This window comes from Netta rufina (genome assembly GCF_964035555.1).
Source record: "Netta rufina genome assembly, chromosome: 2".
Lineage (NCBI taxonomy): Eukaryota > Metazoa > Chordata > Aves > Anseriformes > Anatidae > Netta > Netta rufina.
In genome coordinates, this window is record NC_140124.1 from 158,600,157 (window position 1) to 158,618,572 (window position 18,416).

The following is an 18,416-nucleotide window of genomic DNA, read 5'->3' on the forward strand; positions in this document are numbered from 1 at the left end:
CTTTCCCTTCCTTTCTTTTCTTCTTTTTCCTTTCCCTTTCCTTCTTTTTCCCTTCCCTTTTTCCTTCCCTTTCCCCTTCCCTTCCCTTTCCTTCCCTTTTTCCTTTCCTTTCCCTTCCCTTTTTCCTTTCATTTCCCTTCCCTTCCCTTTTTCCCTTCCCTTCTTTCCTTTTAATTTTCCTTTCCCTTTCCCTCTTTCCCTTCCTTCCCTTTTTCCATCCCTTTCTATCCCCTCCCCATCCTCACCCCCCATTGAGGAACTGTCCCCCCCCCCCCACATCCCAGCTGCCCACAGTGCCCCCCCCTCCCCACCCCATGCAGAGGGACCGTCCCCGTCCCCAACCCTTCTGAAGGGAAAATCCCCATGGAGGGGCCATCCCTGGGCGTCCCTGTGCACGGGGGGGCATCCTGTCCCCAGCCCCATGTCCCAGTCCTGCCCCTGTCCCCATGTCCCAGTCCCCATGTCCCTGTCCTGTCCCCACCCCCATGTCCCCATCCCCATGTCCCCATGTCCCACACAGCAGGAATGCCCTGCCTGGTCCCTGTCCCCATCCCATCCCCATGTCCCCGTCCCCATGTCCTCGTCCTGTCCCCATGTCCCCATCCCGTCCCCGTGTCCCCACCCCCATGTCCCCACCCCCATGTCCCCATCCCATCCCCATGTCCCCATTCCCATGTCCCCATCCTGTCCCTGTCCCCAAGTCCCCATCCTGTCCCCATCCCATCCCCATGTCCCCATCCTGTCCCCATGTCCCCATCCCGTCCCCATGTCCCCATCCCGTCCCTGTGTCCCCGTCCTGTCCCTGTCCCCAAGTCCCCATCCTGTCCCCATCCCCATGTCCCCATCCCATCCCCATGTCCCCGTCCCCATGTCCCTGTCCCCATCCCCCCATCCTGTCCCCATCCCCATGTCCCCATCCCATCCCCATGTCCCCGTCCCCATGTCCCCGTCCCCATCCCCCCATCCTGTCCCCATGTCCCCATCCCATCCCCATGTCCCCATCCCCCTGTCCCCGTGTCCCAGTGCCCACCTGCACGTAGATGTCGATCTGGGAGCGGGGGAAGAGCTGTGTGAGGATGGCGGCCTCGAAGGTCTGCTTGAGGTGCAGCGACATCTCGCTGGCCTTGCGGTCGCCGTGGGGCCGCCGCTTGCGCTCGCCCGTGCTGAAGGTGGCCATGCTGTACTGGCAGTTCACCAGCGCGCGGTCCGGCAGCGCCTTGCTGCGGGGGCCGCGCATCTGCGGGAGGGGAGAGGGTCAGGGGTGGGGCGGGGGAGAGGGTCAGGGGGTGAGGGTCAGGGGGAGAGGGTCAGGGGTGGGATGGGGGGGAGAGGGTCGGGGGGAGAGGGTTGGGGATGGGATAGGGGGAGACAGTCAGGGGGTGGGATGGGGGAGAGGGTCAGGGGAGAGGGTCAGGGGTGGGATGGGGGGGAGAAGGTCGGGGTGGGAGAGAGAGTCAGGGGGAGAGGGTTGGGGGAGAGGGTCAGGGAGTTGAATAAGGAGGTGAGGGATTGGGGGAGAGAGGGTCAGGGGGAGAGGGTCGGGGGGTGGGATAGGGGAGAGGGTCAGGGGAGGAGAGGGATGGGGGCAGAGGGTCAAGGGGTGGGATGGGGGGAGAGGGATGGAAGGGAGAGTGATGAAGGCGGTGGGACGGGGGGAAGGGAGATGGGGGGAGAGGGTCAGGGGGTGCCCCCCCCTCCCCTGCCCCCCCCCCCCCTCCTCCCCGGCCCTCCCGCGGCCTCCCCCTCCCCCCCCCGCGGCCCCGCTCACCTCGTGGGGGCCGTAGACGACGGCGAGCGCCTTGGTGTTGCCCTGCTCGATGTAGGCCGAGCCGTCGGGCTGCGCGAACACCCCCATGCGGGCCCGCAGCTTGCGCAGCTCGGCGGGGCGGCGCCCGTCGGGCCGGAACCCCTCGGCCGACAGCAGCTCCAGCGCCGCCATCGCCCCGCGGCCCTCCCCGGGACTACAACTCCCGGCGTGCACCGCGCCGGGCCGCGGCTCCCGGCGTGCACCGCGGCGCCGCCTCCCTCCCACCCTGCGGGGCTACAAGTCCCGGCACGCCCCGCGGCCACGCCCCGAGGGCACGCCCCGAGGGCACCGCCCCCCTCCGTGGACACGCCCCCCCTGAGGGGCGGGGCGAGGCGCGGCCAGCACGGGACCGGCACCGGGAGCGGGGAGAGGGGGCGGGGAGGGGGCGGGGCGGGGGCGGGGCCGAACGGGACCGGGACGGGACGGGACGGGACAGGGAGGACCGGGAGGGACCGGGAGGGACCGGGCAGCACCGGGAGGGACCGGGCCGTACCGGGCAGCACCGGACAGCACCGGGCAGCACCGGGCGAGACCGGACCGGACCGGACCGGACCACACCGGGCCGTACCGGGCCGTACCGGACAGCACCGGACCGGACCAGGTAGTACCGGGCATTACCGGATAGCACCGGGCAGGACCGAACCGGGCCGTACCGGGCAGCACCGGACAGCACCGGACCGGACCAGGTAGTACCGGACTGCACCGGGCATTACCGGATAGCACCGGGTAGTACCGAACCGGGCCGTACCGGGCCATACCGGGCAGTACCGGGCAGCACCGGACCGCACTTTACCGGGCCGTACCGGGCCTGTACCGGGCAGGGCCGCCCCGCCATGGCGGCGCCGGTCCCCGCCGGCTTCCAGTTCGCCATCGACCGCGGCGGCACCTTCACCGACGTCTTCGCCCGCTGCCCCGGCGGCCGCGTCCGCGTCCTGAAGCTGCTCTCCGAGGACCCGAGCTACGGAGACGCCCCCACCGAGGGCATCCGCCGCGTCCTGCAGGAGGTGCGGCACCGGGACCCCCCCGGGACCCTCCCCGTGGGATCCCCCCGGGACCTGAGGACTCCCCCTGGGACCCCCCGGGGACCCCCCCTTGGGCCCTCCCCCCGGGACTCCCCCCAGGGACCCCCCTCGGGACCCTCCCAGCTCCCTCCCCGTGCCCCCCCCCCAGCACCAGACCCCGCTCCTTGTACTGGTCCCGTGGCCCCCCCCCAGTAAGGGGGGGCTGCTGGGGGGCGGTGGGGCGATGGGACCCCTGCTCCGTGCCCGGTGGGGTGGTGGGACCCCCGCCCCTTGTCCCCGTGGGCAGGGGGGCGGTGGGACCCCCACTCTGTGACCCCAGGGGTGGTGGGGTGGTGGGACCCCCTGGGGGCAGCGGGACCCCCGCCCCATGTCCCTGGGGGCAATAGGGTGGTGGGACCCCCACTCTGTGACCCCAGGGGTGGTGGGGTGGTGGGACCCCCTGGGGGCAGCGGGACCCCTGCGCTGTGTCCCTGGGGGCAATAGGGTGGTGGGACCCCCACTCTGTGACCCCAGGAGTGGTGGGGTGGTGGGACCCCCTGGGGGCAGTGGGACCCCTGCCCCGTGTCCCCGGGGGCAATGGGGGAAGTGGGACCCCCAGCTCTGCACCCCCAGGAGTGGTGGGACCCTCATTTCACACCCGTGGGGGCAGTGGGGTGGTGGGACCCCCGCCCTGTGACCCCAGGAGTGTTGGGACCCCCTCTCCACGTCCCCAAGGGCAGTGGGGTGGTGGGACCCCTGCTCCGCACCCCATTCCATGCCTGGTGGGGCGGTGGGACCCCCACTACGAGTCCCTGGGGACCCCCACCCACACCCCCCCGGGGCCGCGGGGCTGATTCGGGGCCGTGTCAGGAGATGGGGGTGGCGGTGCCGCGCGAGCGCCCGCTGGACACGTCGCGCATCGAGTGGATCCGCATGGGCACCACGGTGGCCACCAACGCGCTGCTGGAGCGCCGGGGCGAGCGCGTGGCCCTGCTGCTCACCCGCGGCTTCCGCGACCTCCTGCACATCGGCACCCAGGCGCGACCGCGCATCTTCGACCTGGTGAGAGGCGGCGCCGCCTGGGATCGGGGTGGGGTGTCCCCGTCTGCACTGGGATCGGGGTGGGGTGTCCCCATTTGCACTGGGATCGGGGTGTCATGTCCCCGTCACCTGCAGTGGGATTGGGGTGGGGTGTCCCCGTCACCTGCAGTGGGATCGGGGTGGGGTGTCCCCGTCACCTGCAGTGGGATCGGGGTGTCATGTCCCCGTCACCTGCAGTGGGATTGGGGTGGGGTGTCCCCGTCACCTGCAGTGGGATCGGGGTGTCATGTCCCCGTCACCTGCAGTGGGATCGGGGTGGGGTGTCCCCGTCACCTGCACTGGGATTGGGGTGCCCCATAACCTGCACCAGGATTGGGGTGGCATGTCCCCATTTGCACTGGGATCGGGGCGGGATGTCCCCGTCACCTGCAGTGGGATCGGGGTGGGGTGTCCCCATTTGCACTGGGATCGGGGTGCTGTGTCCCCATCACCTGCACTGGGATTGGGTGCCGTGTCCCCATCTGCAGTGGGACTGGGGTGGCATGTCCCCATCGCCTGCACTGGGATTGGGTGGCGTGTCCCCATCTGCAGTGGGATTGGGGTGGCATGTCCCCATCATCTGCAGCAGGATTGGGGTGCCTCATCACCTGCACTGGGATTGGGGTGGCATGTCCCTGTCACCTGCACCGGGATTGGGTGCCATGTCCCCATTTGCACTGGGATCAGGGTGGCGTGTCCCCATCAACTTCAGCAGGATCAGGGTGGCATGTCCCTGTCACCTGCACCGGGATCGGGGTGCCATGTCCCCATTTGCACTGGGATTGGGGTGCCATGTCCCCATTTGCACTGGGATCGGGGTGCCATGTCCCCACCTCCTGCACTGATGTTGGGGTACCACCTGCCCCAGGATTGGGGTGCCGTGGCCCCATTTGCACCGGGTTTGGGGCAGTGTCCCCCTCTCACCTGTGCCAGGATCGGGGTGCTGTGTCCCCATAACCCACACTGGGATTGGGGTGCTGTGTCCCCCCCATAACCCACACCGGTGTCGGGGTTCCCCACCCCTTCTCCCCGCACCACCCATGCTCGGGGCAGCGTCCCGCAGCGCCCCACACCCTCGGTGCTCCCGGCACCCCGTCCCGGTGACCCTCAGCACCCGGTCTGTGTGGCACGGCCCCGTCACCCGCACCGCGTCCCCATGCCCCTCGCTGCCCGCGCTGGCGGTGCCGTGTCCCCGTCCCCGTCCCCGTCCCGGCCGCCGCTCGCGCTGCCTCCTCCCCGCACCGCGTCCTCTGCCCGGCGCAGACGTCCTTGAAGGCCCCGGCTGCGCGTGGCCGCGTCCCGCCAGCGCCGCTGGGCCCCAGCCCGGCCCCGTGCCAGCCCCGGCCCCGTGCCAGCACCCTCCCTCCCCCTCCCCACGCCGCCGGCGCTCGCGGTCACGGTCACGGTCACGGGCGCTCCCCCCCAACGCCCCGGAGCCGTGCCGGTGTCGGGGTCCCCCCCGTGCCCTCCCCGTGCGCACCCGCAGCGCGGTGTCGCGGCGCAGGAGGCGGCGATGCCCGCGGCGCTGTACGAGGAGGTGATCGAGGTGGACGAGCGGCTCATCCCGCAGCAGCCCGGCTGCCGCCTGCCCGGCTCCGAGGCGCTGCCGCGGCTGGCAGGTGGGTGCGGGGCCGGGACCACCGGGCTGTGTGTGTGTGTGTGTGTGTGTTGGGGGGTGCCGTGCCGCCGAGCCCCCCACCCCGGACGCCCGCCTTGTCCCCAGGCTGCACCGGGGACACCCTCCTGCTGTGGCGACCCCTGGACCTGACGGCGCTGCGGCGGGAGCTGGAGCGGGTGCTGGCCCGCGGCATCCGCAGCCTGGCCGTGCTGCTGCTGCACTCCTACGCGTGAGTTCCCCACGGGATGGGGGGCACGGGGGGGCTCCGTCCCACCCCGTCCCACCCCGTCCCACTCTGTTCCCTCTCGCCGGCAGCTGGCCGGGCCACGAGGAGCAGGTGGGGGCGTTGGCGCGGGAGCTGGGCTTCCAGCACGTGTCCCTGTCCTCGGCGGTGACGGCGATGGCGCGGGCGGTGCCGCGGGGGCACACGGCGTGCGCCGACGCCTACCTCACGCCCTGCATCCGCCGCTACCTCGACGGCTTCTGCGCCGGCTTCGCCGAGCGCCTGCGGGTGAGTCGGGGCCGGGTGCGGGGCTCAGGGCCGGGGGGGGGGTGCCCGGCCCCATAAACTCACCGCACCGCCCGCCCGCCCCCCAGGGCGTCCCGGTGCTCTTCATGCGCTCGGACGGCGGCCTCACGCCCATGGAGCATTTCAGCGGTGCCCGCGCCGTGCTGTCGGGGCCGGCGGGCGGCGTGGTGGGCTACGCCGTCACCACGTACCGGCAGCAGGACGGGCAGCCCGTCATCGGCTTCGACATGGGGGGTGAGTGGGGCTGGGGGCTGGAGGCGGGGGGGGTGCAGGGGGCGCGGGGCCGGGGCTGAGCCGCGCTCCCCAGGCACCTCGACGGACGTGAGCCGCTACGCCGGGGAGTACGAGCACGTCTTCGAGGCCACCACGGCCGGCGTCAGCATCCAGGCACCGCAGCTCGACATCAACACGGTGGCGGCAGGGGGGGGCTCCATGCTGTTCTTCAGGTGGGGGCGGGGTGGGGGGGGATGGGATTGGGGATGGGGATGGGATGGGGAGGAGATGGAGATGGGATGGGGATGGGATGGGATTGGGGTTGGGGATGGGGATGGGATGGGATGAGATTGGCATGGGTGGGGGATGGAGGTGGGATGGCTTTGGGATGGGATGGGATGGGATGGGATGGGATGGGGATGGGATTGGGACTAGGATAGGATTGCCATGGGTTGGGGATGGGATGGGGATGAGATGGTTTTGGGATGGGATGGGGAGGAGATGGGGATGGGATCAGGATAGGGATAGGATGGTTTGGGGATGGGATGGGATAGGGATGGGGAATGGGATGGGATGGGGATGGGATTGGGACTGGGATAGGATTGCCATGGGTTGGGGATGCAGGTGGGATGGGGTTGGGATGGGGTTGGGATGGAGATGGGATGGGATGGGATGGGATGGGGATGGGATGGGGACATGCCCTTCCCCACCCCGCTGTCTCCCCCTCCAGGTCTGGGCTCTTTGTGGTCGGCCCCGAGTCAGCCGGAGCGCACCCCGGCCCCGCCTGCTACCGGAAGGGTGAGCGGGGGGCACGGGGCTGTGGGGGCTGTGCCGTGGGGCCCCCCTCACCTCCCCCACCCCATCCCACCCCATCCCCACCCCATCCCCTCACACAGGGGGGCCGCCGACCGTCACCGACGCCAACCTGTGCCTGGGCCGCCTGCTGCCCGAGTTCTTCCCCCGCATTTTCGGGCCGGGCGAGGACCAGCCGCTGTGCCGCGACGCCGCCCTGCGCGCGCTGCGGGGCCTGGCCGAGCGGGTGGGCGCGGGGGCCCCCGGCCAGCCCCCCATGTCGGTGGAGGAGGTGGCCATGGGCTTCATCCGCGTGGCCAACGAGGCCATGTGCCGGCCCATCCGCGCCCTGACGCAGGTGGGCGCCGTGCCGCGGGGGTCCCCCCACCCCTGCGTCGTCTCCGTTCCTGCCGGCGCCGATTCACCGTTTTCTCCCCCAAAACAGGCGCGAGGCCATGACACCTCCCGCCACGTGCTGGCCTGCTTTGGGGGCGCGGGGGGACAGCACGCCTGCGCCATCGCCCGCGCCCTGGGCATGAAGAAGGTTTTCATCCACAAGTACGCGGGGGGCCAGGACGGGGTCCCCCAGCCCGGTCCGGGGGCGCGGGGCGGGCGCTGAGGCCGCCGCCGGCGCTGGGTGCCCGCAGGTACAGCGGGGTGCTGTCGGCCTACGGGATGGCGCTGGCAGACGTGGTGCACGAGGCGCAGGTGCCCTGCGCCCTCCGCTACGAGCCGGCCGCCTTCGCCCAGCTGGACGAGCGCATCGCCGCGCTGGAGCAGGAGTGCCGGCAGGCGCTGGCGGCCCAGGGCTTCTCCAGGTGAGGGGTGGTCCCGAAGCGCCCCCACCGTGCCGTGTGTCCCCCCCCCTCCCAGCCCCCTGACCCCTTTTCTGGCCCCGCAGCGACCAGATCCGCACCGAGGCGTTCCTGCACCTGCGCTACGAGCGCACCGACTGCGCCCTGATGTGCTCGGCCAAGGGGCACCCCCCGACCCCCAGCTCCTGCCGTGCCGGGGACTTCGCCGCCGCCTTCGCCAGCCGGTGCGTCCCTACCGGCACCCCTGGCTTAGGGTGGGGGCCTCCCCCACCCGGCCACGCTCACCCCCTCCCCGTGCCACAGGTACAGGACGGAGTTTGGCTTCACCATCCCCGACCGCGCCGTGGTGGTGGATGACGTGCGGGTGCGCGGCACCGGCAGCACCGGCATCAGCTGCGAGAGCCCGCTGGCACCCAGCGGGGAGCCACCGCGCGTGGAGACGGTGAGGGGGGCGCGGGGTCCGGCCCTGACCCCCCCACACGGGGCTCTGGGTGAGGGGGGGGGCCTCACGGGACTGGAGCTGCGCCGGCCCCGCAGGTGACGCGGTGCTACTTCGAGGAGGGGTACCTGGAGACGCCGGTGTTCCTGCTGGAGCAGCTCTCCTGTGACCACTCCATCCCCGGCCCCGCCATCATCATCGACAAGAACAGGCAGGAGATGGGGGCTGGGGGGACCCCGGGGGGCTGGCGGGGACCCCGGGGGGCTGGCGGGGACCCTGGGGAGGTGGCAGGGACCCTGGGGAGGTGGGGGGGATCTGAGGGGGCTGGGAGGACATCAGGATGCTGGCAGGGACCTTGGAGAGCTGGTGGGGCCCTTGGAGAACTGGTGGGGACCCCAGGGTGCTGGAGGAGGGTCCCCAGAGAGTTTGGAGGGTTGGGGGATCTGGGGAGCTGGTGGGACCCCAGGGTGCTGGTGGGACCCCAGGGTGGGATTCCGCATGGACCATGGGGACCCGGGCACCGGGGTTCCCTCCCTGCGGGGCCAAGGAGTGGGAGCGAGCCAGCCCCGTCCCCATTTTGGGCACGGCTCCGTGCCGCCCCTTGGCGCCAGGGCCGCCCCCCCACGCCACGTCCCCCCCCGACCCCAGCACCATCCTGGTGGAGCCGGGCTGCACCGCCAGCCTGACGGAGCTCGGCGACGTCTGCATCGCCGTGGGCTCGGGGCGGCCGAGCGCCGTGGGCACGCAGCTCGACCCCGTGCAGCTCTCCATCTTCTCCCACCGCTTCATGAGCATTGCAGGTGGGCACAGACACCGGGCCGGGGGGGGGGGGGGTTCGTCTGGAGTTGTGGGGGGGGTCCCGGGTGAAATCCGTGGGGCTGGGGGCCTGCGCTCCCCCCCCTCAGGGCCCGCCCGGCCCCTCGGTGCCCCCGCAGAGCAGATGGGCCGGATCCTGCAGCGCACGGCCATCTCCACCAACATCAAGGAGCGCCTGGACTTCTCCTGCGCCCTTTTCGGGCCGGACGGGGGGCTGGTGTCCAACGCCCCCCACATCCCCGTGCACCTGGGCGCCATGCAGGAGACCGTCCAGTTCCAGGTAAGGGGGTGCCTCGTAGCCCACCCCCCCCCGAGCCCCCTCCACGACCCCCGTGGGGCTGAGCCCCCCCCCCAACCCGCTGCCATCGCAGATCCGCAGGCTGGGGGACGACCTGCGGGAGGGGGACGTGCTCCTCAGCAACCACCCCTGTGCCGGGGGCAGCCACCTGCCCGACCTCACCGTCATCACCCCCGTGAGTGCGGCACCCGGGGACACGCGGGGCGGGGGCACTGGGGGGCTGCCCGGGGACACCCCACAGACACCCTGGAGGTGGCCCCATGGGCGCCCCGTGGACAGACCATGGGCACCCTGGGGACACCACCAGGACACCCTGGGGACACTGCGCGGGCACCCTGGGGTCACTCTGGGGACACCCCGGACACCGCAGGGACACCCTGGGACACCTTGGGGACACCCTGGGGACACCCTAGGACACCATGGGGACACCTTGGGACACCTTGAGGACACCCTGGGGACACTGCGAGGGCACCCTGGGGTCACCCTGGGAACCCCCTGGAGACACCTTGGGTACACCCTGGGGATATCCCAGGGCCACCCTGGGGACACCTTGGGGACACACCAGGGACACCACAGGGACCCCCTGGAGATACCCCCTGGGGACACACTGGGGATGCCCTGGGGACACCCTAGGGACACCACAGGGACATTTTGGGGACACCCTGGAGATACCCTAGAGACCCCCTGGGTACCACTTGGGGACCCCCTGGGGACCCCCTGGGGACACTGCAGGGACCCCCGGGGGACTCCCTTGGGACACCCTAGGGACACTTTGGGAATCCCCTGGGGATACCCTGGAGACCCCCTGGGGACACTTCAAGGACACCCTGGGGACACCCTGGAGACACCTTGGGGACACTTCAAGGACACCCCGGGGACCTCACACCAGCCCCTCCGCAGGTCTTCTGGCCCGGCGTCCCCAAGCCCGTCTTCTTCGTGGCCAGCCGCGGGCACCACGCGGACATCGGGGGCATCACGCCCGGCTCCATGCCCCCCCACTCCAAGGCGCTGCACGAGGAGGGGGCCGTCTTCGTCTCCTTCAAGCTGGTGAAGGACGGCGTCTTCCAGGAGGAGGGTGGGTGTGCGGCGGGGACGGGGACGGGGACAAGGGACAAGGGACGGGGACGGGCGCCACCGCCACCTTCCCCCCGCCGCTCACCCGTCCCCGCAGCGGTGACCGAGGCCCTGATGGCGCCGGGCCGCGTGGCGGGCTGCAGCGGGACCCGCAACCTGCAGGACAACCTCTCGGACCTGCGGGCGCAGGTGGCTGCCAACCAGAAGGGCATCCAGCTGGTGGCCGAGCTCATCGGCCTCTACGGGCTCGGCGTGGTGCAGGCCTACATGGGACACATCCAGGTAGTGCCCGCGCCCCCCTCCCCGTGATGCCGCCACCCCCCGGCCCCGGCCCCTGATGCCGTCCCCGTCCCCAGGCCAACGCGGAGCTGGCCGTGCGCGAGATGCTGAGGGGCTTCGCCGCCCGCTGGGGCGCAGCCGTGGAGGCTGAGGACCGCATGGACGACGGCTCCCCCATCCGCCTGCGGGTGCAGGTGGACCCCCAGGAGGTGGGCATGGGGTGGCGGGGCCGGGAGGCGGCGTCCCCCTGCGCCCCACTGCGCCCTGCCATGTCCCCGTGTCCCCCACCCCGTGTCCCCGCAGGGCAGCGCCGTGTTCGATTTCTCGGGCTCCGGGCACGAGGTGTACGGGAACTGCAACGCCCCCCGCGCCATCACGCTCTCGGCCCTCATCTACTGCCTGCGCTGCATGGTGGGGCAGGACATCCCGCTCAACCAGGTGGGCACCGGGACCCCCGGCCATGAAGGGACCCCCGAGCACTGGGACCCCAAGCGTGGGGGCACCTGGTCACATAGGGACTCCCAAGCACCAGGACCCCCAGCATGGGGGTACCCGTTCACATAGGGACCCCTGAGCACCGGGACCCCTGGGCTGTCCACAGGAGCGGGTCAGAGCCCTGGGGGATGAGGGACATTGGGGTAGGGGGTCCTGGGACCTTGTTTCTTGTGGCAGGGGCTTTTTGGGGTTCTGCTCTGTGGGTCTGGGTGCTCACCCCCAGCTCTGTCCCTGCCCCCCCAGGGCTGCCTGGCCCCCGTGCGCGTCATCATCCCCAAGGGCTCCATCCTGGACCCCTCGCCCGAGGCCGCGGTGGTGGGGGGCAACGTGCTGACCTCGCAGCGGGTGGTGGACGTCATCTTCAAGGCTTTTGGGGTCTGCGCTGCCTCCCAGGTAGGGCGGGGGCTGGGGAGGGGGACACACGGGATGTGGGGCCGGACCCTTCCCCCGGCACCTCTCCCCAGGGCTGCATGAACAACGTCACCTTCGGGAACGAGCGCGTGGGCTACTACGAGACGGTGGCGGGGGGCGCGGGGGCCGGTCCCCGCTGGCACGGCCGCAGCGGGGTGCACACGCACATGACCAACACGCGCATCACCGACCCCGAGGTCCTGGAGCAGCGGTGGGTGCAGGGCCGGGGGGGGGGGCCGCGCTGGGTCCCGCGCCGCCTGACCGCGCGACCCCCCAGGTACCCCCGTGGTCCTGCAGCGCTTCGAGCTGCGCCGCGGCTCGGGGGGCGCCGGGCGCTACCGGGGGGGCGACGGCGTGTGCCGGGAGCTGCTCTTCCGCCAGGACATGGTGCTGTCGGTGCTGAGCGAGCGCCGCGCCATCCAGCCCTACGGCCTGCGAGGTGAGCCCTGCGCCCTGCCCCACGGCACACCCCACGGCACACCCCACGGCACACCCCACGGCACACCCCACGGCGTGCCCCACGGCGCCCCACTCACCCCCGTGTCCCCCCAGGAGGCAGCCCCGGCGCCCTGGGGCTCAACCTGCTGCTGCGCCGCGACGGGCCAACCATCAACCTGGGCGCCAAGACATCGGTGCCGGTGCAGCCGGGGGTGAGATGCGTGTGCCCCCCCCCGGCCCTGTGCCCCTCGTCCGTCCCCTCCCCATGACCGCCTCCCTCCTCGCCCCTCCGCAGGACGTTTTCTGCCTGCAGACCCCCGGTGGGGGCGGCTTCGGGCCCCCCGGGGATGCCGGGGACGCCGAGGATGGCGCGGAGCCGGCGGCGCCCCGGAGCTTTGCGGAGCGTGGGAGCCTCTTCGAGTACCGGCGGGCGCAGGAGGCCGTGTGAGGGCCCCGGGCCCCGAGCTGGGGGCTATGGGGCAGCCCCCAGCCCAGCTACGCACGCCCCACGGGGCAGCCCCCACCCTAGGTAGGCAGACCCCGTGGGGCAGCCCCCAGCCCCACACACGCACACCCCGGGGGGCAGCCCCCCAGGACCAGGTACGCACAGCCCCAGGGCGGCCCCGTGTCCCCCCGTACGCACAGCCCGGGGGGCAGCCCCCCACCCCCGTACGCACACTCCCTGGGGCAGCCCCCCCAGACCCAGCTCCGCACACTCCCAGGGGCGTCCCCTGGCCTCTGCCCCCCACTCCAAGGCAGGGGGGGCCGGAGGGTCCCCCTGCTGCGGGGCAGGGCTCAGGGTCCCGCTGTGGGGCACCCTCTCCCCCCGTGCCCCTCCCCACCGCCCCCATGCCCCTATGCTTGTGCCTCGCCGCCCCCGGCCCCCACGCAGCCCCAGGACCCCTGCCCGCTCCCCCCGGGGCTCAGCCCCACAGCACCAGCTCCTCCCCGCTCCCCACCAGCTCAGTGCCTTCCAATAAACCAGCCTTCGGGCCACCCCGGCGTGGCAGCGTGTGGTGGGGGTCCCCGCGGAGCCGTCCCCATGGAGCAGACCCCCGGGAACCGAGGGTCCCCCCACCCGGCGAGCCCCAAGGGGTCGTTGTGGCCTTGGGGCTGGGGACAATGCATGGGGGGGGTGCACAATGGGGTGGTTGGGCAGTGGTGGGGGGCACAATGTGCGCGTGTCCCCCGGGGGGGCCCTTCCTGGCCCCGCAGCCCCTCTGCGCCCCCTCCCCAACCATCCACATCCCCTCCGCGCACGGCCCTGCTGCCCACATTGCTTTTATTTCTCTGCAAATAATAAAAAAAATACATGGTGTGAGGGGCAGGGGGGCTGCCCCCCCCCGGCCCAGGCTCACACACGTGGGGCTGCGCTGCCCCCCAGCAGCCCCCAGCCCCACGGATGTGTCCCTGGAGCCCTGTCGGTGCCGGCACCCCCCTTGTGCATGGCGAGCCCCCTGGCCGCACTCCGGCTGCGGGGAGGGGGGCACGGCTCCGGCTGCCCCCCCCCGGGGCTGTGTGCCCCCCCCGGGGCTGCGTGCCCCCTCCCCAATGCTCAGGGGGCCGTGGGGCTCACGGCGAGGCGCAGCACCACGGGTAGGTGGTCGGAGCGCGAGGCCAGCTGGGTGATGAAGGAGAAGCCCTCCACCTCCTGCAGGGAGAGGAGCAGATGTTGGGGGGGGTCCGGCGGGACCCCCCAGCCGTGCCCCCCCGGCACTCACCTCACGCAGCAGCTGGTTGTCGCGGCGTGGCCGGTACAGGACGTAGTCCACGCGCCGCCCCTGCCAGGCGTCACCGGCCTCGGGGTCGAGCTGCCCGCTGGACAGGATGGGGCCCGCCAGGAACTGCCGCCGGCCCCCGGGCTGAGAGAGCGTCCTGGGGGGGCACGGGGGTCAGGGGAGACCCCAGGGTCCCGCACCGGGGGGGGGGTTGGGTGGGACCAGGGGGTGGGCACAGGGGGTCACGGGGGGGGCCTGGGGTCCTGCAATGGGGTGGGGGGCACCACAGCACCACCAGAGCCTGCAGCCTGTCCAGCAAGACATGGGGTCACGGTGGCACCGGGACGTGGTGGCACCAGGATGTGGTGGCACTGGGACGTGGTGGCACCGGGATGTGGTGGCACCAGGACGCGGTGAACCAGGTGCACGTGGCACGGACACGGTGATGCGGGGACGCCCTCTCACAAGGATGTGGTGGCGCAGGGACGCGGTCACACGAGGATGTGGCGGCACGGGGACTCAGTGACAGGGACACGGCGGCATGGGGATGTGGTGACGGGGGACATGGGGGTGCAGGGGCACAGGGGGAGCCCTGTGGCTGGGATCAAGCCCCCTCCCCTGGCCAGGGCAGTTTGGGCAGGGGCGTCCCTCTTCCCTCTTCCTCCACCCCATTGCCCCGCCTGGGGACACCGGTGGCCTTCTGGGGACCCGCAGTGCCTAGGGCCATCCCCCCCTCCCCCTGGCCGTGTCCCTGGCTGTCACCTCTTCATGTTCTCGGGGGTGGACACGGGCTCCTCGTAGATCTTCAGGTAGTCGAGCAGGGTGCCTGTGGGATGGGGACAGGGATGAGCAAGGGCCATCAGCGGGGGCTGCGCTGCCCCGTGCCACGTCCCCGGCCAGCCTGGGGCTCAGCAGAGCAGGACGGGGAGCGGGGACGCGTCCCCATGGCCCTGCCCGAGGGACCAGCGCTGGCGCACGGGGACAAAGCCGGCGGCTGGGTGGCAGTCGAGTCCTACCCATGGCCCACGGCTCGTCCTGCTTGGGCCCCACGCGGCACGGGTCCCGGTACAGCTTGAAGATCTCGTGGCTCTGGTTGGGTTCGTCACCTGCGGGGAGCAGGGGACACGTCACCGCCACCCCACCGGCCCCGACAGCCCCCAGCACCTGCAGGTGGCGTCCCGCAGCCCCCCTCCCCTCCAGCCCGTGCCCCCCGTCCCCACCTCGGGAGCAGTTGTCGAAGTTGAGGTCCCCGCAGAAGACGTCGAAGGCCACGATGTCCCCGTGCTGCTGGTGGGCGTCCTGGAAGAGCTGCACCCAGTGCAGCCCCAGCGTCAGCTGCTCGCTGCGGATGGCGGCGTCGGCTGCGCGAGGACACGGCGTCACCGGCTGTCCCAGCCCCCCACGCACCCCCCTGAGCCCCCCGAAAAGTCCCCCACTCACGTGCGGGTGCCTGCAGGTGGGTGCAGCTGAGGTACCCCACGACGCGCTGCCCCTGCGCGCAGCTCAGCAGCACCTGGGGGGATGCGGAGCCGTCAGGGGACGCGGCGCCCACCCCTGCTCCCCTCCTGGCAGCGGGGGGAGAACCGAGGGGGGGTGCCGGGGCCGTGGGCTGCGGTCACCTGGACGGAGAGCAGCCCCTTGGCGGACAGGGCGTCCTCGCGGGCGCCGTTGGGGTAGCAGTGGTACTGCACGGCCAGCAGCGGGTAGCGGCTGGCCAGGAAGAGCCCGCTGCCGAACAGCTTCAGCCCGCAGCCCCGCAGCCCGCGGGCCCCCACGTCGTAGACGATGTAGGGGAAGGATTTGGCCAGCTGCTGGCGCAGGCGGGCGGCGGCGCCCGCGTCGTACACCTCCTGCAGGCAGAGGAAATCCGCGTCCGCCGGGAAGCGCTCGGAGAGCTCCGCCGGGAAGTGCCGGGACGCGTCCGCCGGGAGGAGCTTGGCCACGGTGCGCTCCGCCGCGGCCCCTTCCACCTCCACCGCCACGCTGCCGTAGTGCCAAGGGCCGGCCTCGCTGCGGGGCCGCGGGATGAGGCTGTGGTGGGCGCTGGGGGGCTCGGGCACGAGCTGCTGGGCGGCGAAGGCGGCGCGCTCAAGCGTCCGGCCCAGGTTGCTGAACTTGGCCAGCCCGCTGGGCAGCAGGCACAGGTTGGCGCTCACGAAGGTGAAGCCGCGGCGCTGCCGCAGGTCCCAGGACGGCGGGGGCCGCGGCCGTCGTGGCGTGGTGGTGGTAGGCGAAGGGCCGGCGAGCCGCCTGCACGGGCAGCCACAGCAGCAGCCCCAGCGCCGTCAGGGGCAGCGAGAGCAGCAGCAGCGCCGCGCACGCCAGCCCCGCCAGCGCCCGCACGGTGCAGCCGCAGCAGCCGCGGCCTCGTGCCCGCTCCGCCGTGGTCGGCTGCAGGTCCAGGAGCCGGTTGAGGGCCCAGAAGCCGGGGCACAGCAGCCCCTGAGCCACCGCGTCCAGGGCTGCCAGCGGCCGGCTGGGGAAGGGGGACTCCCGCAGCACCATGGCGGGGGGCACCAGGGGGGTCTCGGGGCAGGCGGCTGCGTCCTGCTGCTCTGTCGGGGGGGGACCGGGTCCGGCACCGCCAGCAGGGCCTGGGGGGGGGGGAGAGAGAGGGGTCAGGGCTGCGGGGGTCAGCGGGGAAGTGGCGGCACCGGGCAGCCAGGACCGGGACCCCCCCAGGACCGGGACCCCCCCCATGACTGGGAACCCCCAGGACCGGGACCCCCCCCACCCTCCGGTGCCCTGGGCACACACCGAGCCCCCCCCCACGACGCACCGCTATGGAACAAGACCCCCCCCACGCCGGGGCACCCCCCCCCGCCGTAACAGGTACGTACCAGGACCCCCCCCCCAGTGCACGGGGCACGGACCAGGACCCCCCCCTACCCCCCCCGCACCGGGTACGGACCCGGGACCCCCTCTCCGGCTGCACCGGGCACGGCCGGGTCCGGGACCCCCCCGCACCGCCCCGGTCCCGGCCCCGGCCCCGCCGCCACCGTGGAACTTCCCGGGGGCGGCCCCGCCCCGCCCCGCCCCCCCCCCCGCCCCCAGCCCGCCCCCCCGCTCCCGGCCCGCCCCGGCCCGGCCCGCGGGACCCCCCCCCCGCGTCCCCGAGTGCCCCCGGCCCGACCCCGGCCCCACGCGGGGCTGCCCCGGCTCCGGGGGGGGCGCGGGGGGGGGCTTGGCCGGGGGCGCCTGCAGGGGAACAGGGGATGGGGGCGCACGGGGCGGCACACGGGGACGGTGGCACAGGGGGTGGCACGGGGGGTGGCACAGGGGGGTGGCACGGGGGGGTGACACGCGTGGGGTGGCGCAGGGGACAACGGGCACGCAGGGTGGCTCCGGGGCTGGTGGCACACGGGACATCACGCAGGGCGGCACCCACACGGCACGCGTGGCCCCCCCCTTCATGGCCAGGGGACCCCAGCCCCAAGCCCCCCACCCTCGCAGCCCCCCGCTGGGCTCCCCCCAGCCGTGGCGCAGTGTCCCCTGTCCCCTGCAGTGCCGGCAGTCCTCGTGCCCACCGTGTCACGGCGCAGCTCCTGGCTCTGTCCCACCCGGCTGCGGTGTCCCCGGACCCCCGGGCAGAGCGAGCCTGGGCACTGCCCGCCGCGCCCCTCCTGCCCCTCACCTGCCCACCAGGCCCTCACCGACCCCGTGCCGCCGACCCCGGGCACCCAGAGCTGAGTGGGGTGGTGGGAACGAGGCCAGGACCGGGACTGGGACTGGGACTGGGACTGGGACCAGCCGGCCTGGCCCGACCAGTTCCCCCGGCACCGCCGTGCCCCGTGGCTGCGCTCCCGGACGGGAAGCGGCCCCAGTCCCGTGCCCGCATCCTCCTGCCCGCCTCGCCCGTGGCCGGTGACTCCTGCCTGACTCCACAGCCCCACGCTGTGAGACAGGCCCCTCCGTCCGTCTGTCTGTCCATCCATCCGTCTGTCCATCCTTCTGTCCTGCCCTCTGTCCATCCGTCTGTCCTGCCCTCTACCCCTGGGAGTGCACAGGGCACTCGGGGACACTGCTCCATCCCCGTCCCATCCCACAGGCAGAGCACACGGAGCCACCAGGACCACGCCGGGCAGCAGCGTCCCCCAGCCCGGGGACACCTCAGTGCCTCAACCTGCTCCTCGCCAAAACCCCTGTGGGGCACGCGGCCACCCTGCCTCCCATCACCCTGCCCCAATGTGTGGGGCTGGAGCGGCCCCGTCCCGTCCCGTGCCCTGCGGTGTGGGGGGTGCTGCGGCGTGACCCCTGCCCCACCGGCTCTGCCCGGTGCCGTGGGCGTGAGGACAGGCAGAGGCACGGGCAGGGGCTGACTCAGCCCAGGTCCTGCCTGTCCTGGCGCTTCCCGGACACGGCGCTCGCTCGGGGCAGCCCTGACTCCCACAGGGAAGTTAATTTGCGGTAATGAGCACGTGACTGTGAGCAGGACACGGCCCCTGCCCTGCTGTGCAGGAGGCGGTGTTGCCCCCCCTGCTGAGCACCGGGACCACGGTGGGGTCCCTGGGCCACGGACACGGCCGGGCCACCCAGCCCCATGAGCAGTGACCTCTGCGCCACCTCCATCCCCGGCCACGGGTCACATCCCTC

General features: G+C 72.7%; 3 protein-coding genes across 3 annotated transcripts in view; 1 reads left to right on the top strand and 2 right to left on the bottom strand.

Annotated features, from left to right (window-relative positions):
* EXOSC4 (exosome component 4) overlaps positions 1-1,976 on the bottom strand; it is a 3,101-nt gene extending 1,125 nt beyond the window's left edge. Inside the window, exons 1-2 of the mRNA XM_084282660.1 lie at positions 1,769-1,976; positions 1,031-1,237 (exon numbers count right to left, since the gene is read on the bottom strand). Of these exons, the coding sequence (XP_084138786.1) occupies positions 1,031-1,237; positions 1,769-1,939 (378 nt within the window). The 5' untranslated portion in view covers positions 1,940-1,976. The remainder of the gene's footprint in view (positions 1-1,030; positions 1,238-1,768) is intronic.
* A 495-nt stretch (positions 1,977-2,471) lies between these two features.
* OPLAH (5-oxoprolinase, ATP-hydrolysing) lies at positions 2,472-12,700 on the top strand. Its single transcript, XM_084281496.1, is given in 26 exon segments — positions 2,472-2,811; positions 3,679-3,870; positions 5,393-5,507; positions 5,612-5,735; positions 5,822-6,017; positions 6,104-6,269; positions 6,343-6,481; positions 6,979-7,046; positions 7,145-7,398; positions 7,486-7,598; positions 7,688-7,858; positions 7,942-8,079; positions 8,159-8,297; positions 8,393-8,505; positions 8,943-9,094; positions 9,230-9,390; positions 9,482-9,583; positions 10,309-10,483; positions 10,580-10,764; positions 10,839-10,970; positions 11,065-11,199; positions 11,500-11,649; positions 11,721-11,926; positions 11,928-12,106; positions 12,220-12,317; positions 12,401-12,700. Coding segments are annotated over 26 exon segments (3,927 nt in total). The 5' UTR covers positions 2,472-2,640; the 3' UTR covers positions 12,554-12,700.
* A 920-nt stretch (positions 12,701-13,620) lies between these two features.
* On the bottom strand, positions 13,621-16,331 carry LOC311222494 (sphingomyelin phosphodiesterase 5-like). The gene is given in 8 exon segments (XM_084306809.1): positions 13,621-13,756; positions 13,827-13,980; positions 14,586-14,649; positions 14,840-14,929; positions 15,044-15,184; positions 15,264-15,336; positions 15,443-16,016; positions 16,018-16,331. Coding segments are annotated over 8 exon segments (1,503 nt in total). The 5' UTR covers positions 16,329-16,331; the 3' UTR covers positions 13,621-13,660.
* Positions 16,332-18,416: the final 2,085 nt, after the last annotated feature.